The sequence below is a fragment of the Aulonocara stuartgranti genome, assembly GCF_965226115.1.
Source record: "Aulonocara stuartgranti genome assembly, chromosome: 12".
In the NCBI taxonomy this organism is placed as follows: domain Eukaryota; kingdom Metazoa; phylum Chordata; class Actinopteri; order Cichliformes; family Cichlidae; genus Aulonocara; species Aulonocara stuartgranti.
This window is the reverse complement of record NC_138948.1, coordinates 1139765-1150000: the sequence shown is the minus strand read 5'-3', so window position 1 is coordinate 1150000 and position 10236 is coordinate 1139765. Positions and strand designations below refer to the sequence as shown.

The following is a 10236-nucleotide window of genomic DNA, read 5'->3' as shown; positions in this document are numbered from 1 at the left end:
TCATACAGTACCAATGCACCTGACACCAGAGGAGGTGTGCAAGTTCTGGACCAAGCAGAAACCTGTGAAGAACCGAGGTTCTTTTATAGGTTTGCAAAGTGTTGTTTACAGCTTTGGCCCCTTAGAGGGAGCTTCTGTTGCTTTCACTCAGGGGAGCATTGAAGAATGTAGATCCTCCTCACACAGCAGCAAGTCGTGGATGATGCCAGATGAACAATTTAAAGCCCCACTCATCTGGTTTGTTGGAAATATACTGGTGAGGAGTGCCAGCTCTTGTGGCTCCATATGAAAGCATGACCTCAAACACGCTGTGGTTGAAGGTGGATGGCATCATGAGTGTCATGCCACAGGACCATGTGATTTTTAGCCATATAATTGTTTAGCGTCCATATAGCACAAATTATAATTTTGAAAACTTACTAATATTAATTTACCAGCTACGGTAATTTGGTTAAAAGCTAATCAGTTGTGATATTCTTGATTTTTACAACATTTACTAATATTAACTCAGAAAGTTACAAAACTGACTTACTGAGGAAATTCTTTCAGCATATTCTTGCTGTGCTAACACTTAATGTGATTTATCAACACTGTCATATATCAAAAAATTATATCTTCCTGCCTTAGTTTGATCAAAAACACTCAAAATATGTTGGACGGTTTTTTGCTTCTGACTTCCTGTTTGGGAGAGGTTTAAGAAGAGCCCACAGTTTCCACTCACAGCGCCTCCTGGTGGCTTTTTTTGGCGTTACAGATGAAAAACCAATTGGTAGAAAAGACTCAACAAGGCAGGTCAACGTCAGTGAAAGCCTCAGTTAGGGCCTGAAAATGTGCTCTACCAAAGGTTGACCGGAACGCTAAAGGGTTAAAATGAATAAAAGCATAAATAAGAGGAGTGTGCGTGTGTGCGTGCGTGCGTGCGTGCGTGTGTGTGTGTGTGTGTGCAGATCTACATGCAGCTGAATATCCGGGTGGTTCTGGTTGGTTTGGAGATCTGGACTCAGCAGAACCAGATCAGCACCGACGGAGCGGCTGGAGAAGTCCTGAATCGCTTCACCCAGTGGAGGGAGAAGGAGCTGGTTCCTCGCCGCCGCCATGACTCAGCACAGCTCATCCTGTCAGTACACACGCACACGCTGTTGCTGTTTTGTTTGTTACTGCATGTGATTGTATCGTGTATCAGGTGATGATGATGGTGATGATGATGGTGTCTGTGCAGGAGGAAGAATTTCGGACAGACGGCCGGGATGGCGTTCGTCTCCACTGTCTGCTCCAGGAGTCACGGAGGCGGGATCAACGCGGTACGCCACCATGCGTGCAGACTAAATACATTCAGTTTTATGAAACACACCAAAAACATTGAAATGATTGTTTCTGTGGCGTCGATTTCACTGAATCGCACGTCTGGGAAAAAGAGAAATAAAAGATCTGGATCCTAATGACAGCTTTAGAAGGAACTCCATCTCCCAGGGTGCATTTCAGTGAGACGTGACTGAACTGTGCTCTGTGTCCTTCAGTTCAACAACAACCTCGTGGTCTCGTTCGCCTCCATCGTGGCTCACGAGCTCGGCCACAACCTCGGCATGAACCACGACGACGGCCGACAGTGCACGTGTCCCACCGGCGCCTGCATCATGAACTCTGGAGCCACGTAAGACGCACACGGCGAGCTACGCCGCACGCTCACACGTGCCCGCACACACTCACACTCACTCCTAACGCGTCTCCTCTCTGCAGAGGGTCAAAGAACTTCAGCAGCTGTAGCGCCGATGACTTTGAGAAGATGATCCTGCTGACGGGGGGGGCGTGCCTGCTGAACGTCCCGCGGCCCGACGAGGCCTACAGCGCCCCCTACTGTGGAAACAGGCTGGTGGACTTCGGGGAGGAGTGCGACTGTGGCTCAGAGAAGGTGTGATGTGTAGAGGATGAGTTAGACATGCCTTACATTCGATTTGACCCACTTTGATACGACGTGTGCCGAAACAGCGGCGACGCTCCTGGCAGTCAGGGCCCGCCCAGATTCAGTGATTTATTACACAACTCGAGCTACTCGTCAGCGGGAAGTCCAACATCTACGCCGTCCACGTGTTCCACAGCTGTGCGGTGGACCAGGTGGCTCCCGGGCCTTATGTTTGACATCCCTGTTTTATATTAACGTGTCACTGTTGTTGAGTTTTCCTGCACACAGAAAATGAAGACAAAAAAGTTTCGCTTTGTGGGTCATTTTCACGTCTTTGTGCGATTTTCTAACGTTTAAAATGATTTTACGCCAGAGACAGAAACTTCCTGTTTAAACCCGGTCACGTGATCGACCACGTGTGTGTCTGTGTGTGTGTGCAGGAGTGTGAGGAGGACCCCTGCTGTGAGTATCGGACCTGTAAGCTGAAGTCTGGAGCTCAGTGTGCGTACGGCGAGTGCTGCTCCAACTGTCAGGTAAACACAGCGAGCCTCGTGACACACACACACACACACTGTGCGTGCGTGTTGGGCTCTGTAACTGTGTGCTTGTGCGTTCAGTTCCTGCCGGGGGGAACCGTGTGTCGCGCCAGCACAGATGAGTGTGACCTGCCTGAGTTCTGTAACGGCTCCTCGTCCTTGTGTCAGAGCGACGTCTTCATCCAGGTGAGGTCCGCTGCATTTACCTGAGCAGGTGAGCTGCTGGCTGAGCTGTACTTCATCACATCTGTGTGTGTGTGTGTGTGTGTGTGTGTGTGTGTGTGTGTGTGTGTGTGTGTGTGTGTGTGTGTGTGTGTGTTTCAGAACGGGCAGTCCTGCAGGAACCAGGAGGCCTACTGTTACAACGGGAAGTGTCAGCACTACGACAGCCAGTGTCAGGCCATCTTTGGAGACAGTACGTACCTCTGTACGACTTCATCTTCTCTCCTCTCCCTCATTACTCAGCAGCTGACCCCCCCTTCTTGCCCCTCCTCCTCCTCCTCAGAGGCGAAGGCGGCTCCTGAGCTCTGCTTCAAAGAAGTCAACAGCAAAGGAGATCGCTTCGGCAACTGTGGCTACCTCAACAACGGCTTCAAGAAGTGCGAGAGCAGGTAACACACACACACACACACACTTCCTTAGGGTCCGTCCCAGTGTGAGGAGCTGAGACTGATGATGTCACAAAGTTCAAGTCCCACGCAAGTTAAACGCACCTCCAGCTTTGACCTGATGGTGGCGCTGTGTGATGTGTGCACTCCAAACCGTCACTACACCTGTGTCGCTACCAAACCGGGAAAACCTGAACAAACTCCATCTCCCAGGGTGCATTTCAAAGCCCCGCCCACATGACTGTGCTGTGTTCAGGCGTCTTTCCCACAGTCCGTCTTCGAGCCTCCTCCTGAATCCTCCGATTCTTGTCGAAGTCGCCGCTTCCGTTTTCCTCATCGTGTTTGTTGCCATAGAAACGCCATGTGTGGGAAACTGCAGTGCTCCAACGTTCAGGCGAAGACGGTGTTTGGCATCGAGCCGTCGATCATCAGCACGCCAATCGCCGGAGGGAAATGCTACGGCGTGGACTTCATGCTGGGGTCGGACGTCCCCGACCCCGGGATGGTGAACGAAGGGACCAAGTGTGGAGAGAACAAGGTGAGGAGGAGGGAGGAGGGAAGGGGATGAGGAGTGAACAATGAGGTGTTAAAGCTCGTTTCTTCTTCTGCGGCGCTCAGGTGTGTGTGAACTTTGAGTGCCGCAGCGCCGACGTCCTGAGCTACGATTGCGATGTGCACACCAAATGTCACGGACACGGGGTGAGTCGCCTGCCTGTGCTCCTGCCTACCTGTCTGTCAGGTGAGTCACATGACTCAGGTGTCACCTGTCTGTGTGTCGCAGGTGTGCAACAGCAACAGGAACTGCCACTGCGACTATGGCTGGGCTCCGCCTTCCTGCGAGTTATCGGGTTACGGTGGAAGCGTTGACAGCGGACCCACGTGGAACGGTATGTCACCTGGAGAACTCTGACTTACCTGAGGGCAGGCGTCCCGTGTTAACGCGCCTCCTGTGTGTGCCCCTCCCCCAGATAAGGACACGTCTCTCAGGGACGGCCTGCTTGTCCTCTTCTTCTTCGTCCTCCCGCTGCTCGCTCTCGGCGTCTTCGTTTTCCTGCGCAGGAACGAGCTGCTGCGGCGACTCGGGCTGAGCCGCAGGAAGAGGTCTCAGGGATATGAGTGAGTGCATGCACACACGCCGCCACGGCCGCAGGAACCACGTGTTCTCTGTGCTGCGTTTAGGGACACTGAATATAATTGTAAACCATTAGCTGCACGTGTGGCGCTGCTCTCACGCTCATGTCTCCCTCAGGGCTGACGGCATGGCTTCAGCCAATCACAGCAGGAGACCGCCTCCCAGAGCGCAACCTCCATCTGTTGCCCGGGGTAACGCCAATAACATCGTCAGAGACGGGGTAAGTTTAGGGTTCACATGAGAGTTTACGTTTTCCCTCGTTTTACACACACCTGCCTCACCTGTCCGTCCAGGTGTGTGATGATGTTTGTAGCATCAGCAGTCGCTCCTGCAGCTTTACCCGGTTTGTTCTGTGTGAGCAGTGAGCGTTACAGAGTGGGCGTGTCTACAGAAGGTTAAAATTAAAAATCTTCAGGTGGACACGCCCACACGGCCTCCTGCTGCTGCTGCTGATGATGATGATGATGATGATGTTACTAATGACACAGATCTGCTGTGACCCTGCTGATCAGGAGGCTGAGAATGGAGACGGTGATGATGCTCTCCCGGTAAGCCTCAGTGTAGAAGCTGAAGTTAGATGTAGTGATGAGCACACCTCAGCACGAGAGCACCAAACACAGTTATTGATCACTGTGTCGTTAGATGACCTCACAGACTGGACGATCAGCTGATCGCTTACAATCAGTGACAGACTGTACTAACCAACCGAGCAGCTGATCTGCATCGACCAGCATCTAACTGGAACTGAAGCGGCTGTCTGCACGGGTTATTGATGAGCTGATTAAGCTGTGTGATTAATCACTTTAGTGTGTGTGTGTGTGTGTGTGTGTGTGTGTGTGTGTGTGTGTGTTGATGGACTGCATGAGCTCTAACACGCTCTGCTCTCTCTCCATGTGAAGCACCACGCTCAGCTGCTGCCACCACAAGAGGTAAACCCTGCTTACTTCTCATTACCGCTCTAACTACTGCTGCTGATGTAGTGTTAGCTTAGTGCTGCGTGTCTGCAGGTTAATCATCACAGCAGGAAACTAGAAAGCAGCTTTCACTAACCCAATGACATCAGGTAAACTGGGAGAGTCAGACAGGCCAGGTAGATCGGTGTGAGGGTTTGAATGGGACAATGACTCGCAGGTTTACCCAGGTGTACTTCCTCTGTGTGTGTTCAGGTGGTGGAAACCAGCCGGACGGCTCCTTCCCATGCTCTGAAGCCGCCACCGCCTCCTCTGTAAGAAGTCGCGCACCACCACATGCACCGAAACACAAACCGAAAACAATCTGAGCACAAAAACTGTCAGTCAAACCTGAAATGTGGAAACTTCACTTTCAAACTAAAAGTTGTATCTTTTTAAACATTTGACGCTACAGCGTATGTTTCCAAAAAATACAACTTTTTGCATTAGCTTCTAAATGATTTGATCTAACTTGATGTTAACTAGTTATAGAAGCTAGCCTTAAGCTAATGGTTCTTAGAAGCTAAATTTAAGCTACTCAGCCTTAGATGCTAACTTGAACTGGACAATTGGACTTAACAGTTAATGGAAGTCAAAGCTGTACCTGTGGCTAATGCCAAATCGACTGTATTTAAAAATAATTTTAAGCCAACTGTGAGCTTGCTGGTTACTAAAATGCAATTTAATTTTAAGCTAAATTGTCTTCTAGTCTTCTAGATTTAATAAACTTAAAAGCTGCATTTAAGCTAAGTGGATGTAAATATGAGCCAGATCAGGGCTCTAGGCTAACTTTTTGCCATGCGTGCACCGGTGCGCCTAACTCAAATTTTTCAACCACATCGCTTAACACCGCAGTTTTACATGTGCACTTTTTTTGAGGGGGGGGAAGTTGCAGTCCATACAGACAATATTCATTTCTAAAGTATTAACTATCAATCTTGTGCTTAAAGTGCGTTGGCACTCTTTGTCAATATTGTAGAAAATGTTAAACATCCTCTCGGCTCCTCTGACGACCTGTTTGCTGCTGAAAGGCCGTGGGCAGAGGGGACACTCGGGCATTTATCGCAGCATATAATGTGTTTTCTGGACACACTGCTGCTTTTTCAGCATTCAGAGGTTGATGGCACCGTGTCAGAGCTGGCTATGAATTTCAGACGGATCAGGCCTTAACTTAACAAAAAAGTTATCAATCGTTCTTTTCATCTTTTCTTATCACCCTCAGCTGCATCCACTCTGTCAGGCCTAGGCTGCTCACTAGGGCTGGGTACCATCACTGATTTCTGTAATCCTGGGAAACTGTTCTTGAAGTACAGAGAGAGAGAGCTGTGCATGAAGTGTGATTTTTATCGTGGTGGAAGCAAAACTGATAAAAGAGGGAATTCATGACGACATTGATCAAATGTGAAGCGCAGTTTGCTGCTTCTTTTGCTGCTGGCTCGGTGGATTTTGGTTGGAGAGACAAAACCTGCAGCTCAGAATCAGCGCAAAAAGACGTAAACGCAGCGCGGAGCCGACGCATCAGAATCGCTGAGCTCCGACGGCGTGTCCGTCTACGGGCCGTCAGGTGAGAAAGCCGACAAGACAAAGCTGATCCTGATGCGTCGGGTCTGTGTTTACGTCTTTGTGTGGAGTCCGTGTACCTGCTCTTGAAATAGTTTTGTGAGCTTTAATCTGAGAATCTGGCGTTTCTGGCAAAACACAGTTATATTTAAAAGTCTATTCAGGATTTAATGAATCGATATCGCTTTATTCAAGCTACTCACCTCCCACTTCCACCTGCACTTTCAACTGGACCACGGCCAATCAGAGAGGTCCCGCCCCTGACTATCTCTGATTGGTTTAGTCCACGATACGGGCAAAATGTGTGTCTGTTGTTGACCACAGGGAAGGTTGCAGAGATTTTTTTTTTTTTGTTACCCGAACACAATTTGGTGGCACCGGTGCGACCAAATTTTTTTTTAGTCGCACCACTGAAACATTTGGTCGCACTGAGCCCTGAGCCAGAGGAAGACATTTTGTTCACCCAGTAGCAAACTGACTTAATTCATATATTAACGTTAAAGCTAACTGGACTCAAGAGTAAAGAATTTAAAACTAACTACACACAGACAGTAGCATTAATTTAACTCGACAAAGAAAGAAACTAGCTAATGTTAAGCTAATCCTAAACTGGATACAGCAGCTTACTCCTAATAGGGCAACACTAGATGGCCATAGATGGATAACATTTATAAGCTAGTCTTTAGAGTGGCTAGGTGCAAAGTGAACCCAGAAGCTAACTGCTGGTGTAGCTGTGTCTCTGCAGCAGTTTGAACTGTGGCGGAGTGATACATCATCTCAAACAGAGCGTGCACGCTGTGGTGTTAGTGGCCAGTCACAATGTAAACTCTTTTTCTTCTTCTTTCTTGCACAGAAAACCGAAACCTTCTGCTGCGTCTCAACCTCTGGTGCCTCAAAGACCTGCACCCGCGCCTCCTGTTTAACCAATCAGGGGTCTTCTAACGACACCTGGATGACCCCCCCCCCCCCCCCCCCCTTCTACTTATCTTCAAACCCTTCCCAGCGAACTCAGAGCTAGTTCCTTAGCAACAGCCAGGAACAATTCTGTAGCCACGATAACCAGCCGGCCAGACTGCACGGCCATCGCAGTGAAATGGATCCAGGTGGACCGGACAAGAAACTTTGCAGAACCTCCAGGAACCCAGCAGGTCCAAGCTGGAGCCGCTGCTGTTCTCTAACCTAACCAGGCAATCGGATTGTCCTGAAAGCACGAGTTCTTCTGATTGGTTGGTTTTACGAAGCCTGCTTAAGTATTTTTAAACTTTCTGATTTAGTCATGTGACCTTTCAAACAAAGTATAGCAAGTATAGCAGGCCATGTGGGCCTCTCTCTCTGATTGGCTGGTTTGTAGTTGTGGGTGGAGCATGTATCTGAGCACTGGTTTGTTTCTATCGTCTGGCTCGCCCTGCGTTCGCTCCCTCGCTCTTCACAGAACTGTAAATCTACGATATGCAAACAGCGTCTGAGCGCGTAGCTCCTCTGGTCTCAGTTCGTCATGCAGCATGGCGCCGTCTCTGCAGGGAACGAACGCTCACTAGGCGAGGCTGCTCTGTATGCCTCTACTGTCCAGGTATTTCCACCAGTTAAAATATGAGTCTGAGCTTGCAAAGCATTCTGGGAACCGTAGGCAGTCACATTTGGTACAAGCAAAGTGGATTAATCTGTCAGAATTGAAACTAAATGAGATGAGTTCAGACCTGCACTGAGAACATGTTCACTACAAGTCTGGGATCAAACTGAACAGCAGTACCTACCAGCTCCTCCCAACATCGTTCATTTCTTTCTTTCAAAGACTTTAGAAAACACACTCATTCCTGATTATTGTTACCAGTGTGACTGACTCAGTGGAGCTTTTTTTAAATCTGTCGCTCTTCTGTTAAGGTTGAAGCTTTTTGTAGATCCACATGTTTCTTCTGGGGGGACACAGACCCCGTTTCACCAGTGTTTTAAAAATGAATTATGTCCAGTGGAAGCAGAACTTGAGCAGAAACATGAACTTGGGTGTAGCCTGCTGAGCATTCACAGAATGTGTGACGGCGTCTGAAGGTGGAACAAAGTCCTTGAAATTCTTGGCAATAATGTCCCGAGAGCGTCCACGCTTCCTGTCCCGGGCGAGCAGCGATCACGCTGAACTCTTCCCACATTCAGGGCGTCTGATTCAAACCAGGGATTTTTACACCACCGGTGAACCAAATGCTTGCGTTCTGCAGCTGACGAGCCTGGATGCACTGTGCTGTGTAACCACGTTGGTATTTTTAAATGCCTTTTTTCACTTACTTTGCTCTTTTGAGGGTTTTTGCACAGAAACTGAGGACTCCGCTGAGGATGTTGATGTGTTGCTCACAGGGCTATCTTAGTGCCATTTGACTGTTCATGCCAAAAAAATAAACCGTAGTCTGTGCTGAGCTCCTGAGTGAAGACAGTCGGACGCAGTTATTTAAAGAGCTGAGAGCAGCTGAAGCTTCAGGTTACAGGCAGCTGCTGACTGCAGCGTTTAAAGGGGATCCGTTCTTATCGTTTCCACCTCTGCACTTTGTCAGAGTAGCTTTTCATGATTCACAACTTAAATTAATCCAATTTCTGTAATGCAATCAAAGCTTCACCTCACAAAGCTTAAAGTTAGCTTAGAGGCATCTCCACGGTGCAGTTAGCTTCAGGTGCAGAGTCAGTTTGGAGTTTGTGGGATGACTTCGCTCATAATTTAGCAAAGTCTCTGCTCCTGTTAGCTAGCTGCCTTAAAGTTAGCTGATGTGAAAGGTTTGTGGTGTATATGCGTTTGGAAGTTTGGCCATGTTAAATATGAATATTACAAAATTGTAAAATCAAAACTCTTGGTGCTCAGCAGCCATCTTGGTAATTTAAAGTGTTTATTTCTCCAGGTTAAGCTGACTTTAAGACCCTAATTTCATGAAATTGGGTGAATACATGTACTTTTACCAAAAACCCCAAACAGGTAAAAGGTCTCAGCACAGCTGGTGGTCCAGGTGGAAAAAGCTTTAAGTGTTATTTTGGGTCAGCACAGGCCAACGTGAAGCGGTCCCCTTTAAAGCCAATCAGACATCCTCAGTGGGGTTACATTCATACTGAACCTGTGTAAAAGATTTCATTTTCTCTTATTATGAATGATTTAATCATTTCTTTTTGCTTTTCACCTGTAATCTGTGGTCATTTGAACATTTAATTATTAACGTTGCTGCGTGGCGTGGAAGCCTCCGCGCTGACTGATGATTTTTATGATTCGATGGATGATCTCTCACCTGTTGGACAGGTTCAGGTTGTTACAGCCAGTGGAGCTCAAACTTGTGCTGCTTGCTGTGAAAACCAAACCTGGAAGAATAAAGGTCCTTCAGCTGAACATGATAATTTAATAAACTCTGTTCATACAGACTGTGATTTGTTTGCTTTCAGACTTAATAAAGGTGCACAGAAAATAGTTTGTCAGCATTCAGGTTCCTGTTTGTGGCGACATCCATTTAATATACAGAAAAGCACTCACAGGCTGACTGCAGTCATTGTCACACTTTCAATTTGAAAAAATCTTTTTGAAATT

At 48.0% G+C, this 10236-nt stretch overlaps 1 protein-coding gene across 3 annotated transcripts in view; it reads left to right on the top strand.

Annotated features, from left to right (window-relative positions):
• The window catches only part of adam9a (ADAM metallopeptidase domain 9a), a 24346-nt gene extending 14227 nt beyond the window's left edge, over window positions 1–10119 (top strand). Inside the window, exons 9-25 of one of the 3 annotated variants that reach the window (XM_082556023.1) lie at window positions 948–1117; window positions 1220–1301; window positions 1518–1651; window positions 1738–1909; window positions 2341–2433; window positions 2518–2622; window positions 2761–2851; window positions 2942–3047; window positions 3399–3582; window positions 3663–3743; window positions 3826–3931; window positions 4013–4160; window positions 4294–4396; window positions 4665–4724; window positions 5076–5105; window positions 5343–5401; window positions 7540–10119. In XM_082556023.1, the coding sequence (XP_082412149.1) occupies window positions 948–1117; window positions 1220–1301; window positions 1518–1651; window positions 1738–1909; window positions 2341–2433; window positions 2518–2622; window positions 2761–2851; window positions 2942–3047; window positions 3399–3582; window positions 3663–3743; window positions 3826–3931; window positions 4013–4160; window positions 4294–4396; window positions 4665–4724; window positions 5076–5105; window positions 5343–5401; window positions 7540–7609 (1794 nt within the window). In that variant the 3' untranslated portion in view covers window positions 7610–10119. The remainder of the gene's footprint in view (window positions 1–947; window positions 1118–1219; window positions 1302–1517; window positions 1652–1737; window positions 1910–2340; window positions 2434–2517; window positions 2623–2760; window positions 2852–2941; window positions 3048–3398; window positions 3583–3662; window positions 3744–3825; window positions 3932–4012; window positions 4161–4293; window positions 4397–4664; window positions 4725–5075; window positions 5106–5342; window positions 5402–7539) is intronic. The other 2 variants (XM_082556024.1, XM_082556025.1) reach the window with 2 other exon arrangements.
• The last annotated feature ends 117 nt before the right edge of the window (window positions 10120–10236 follow it).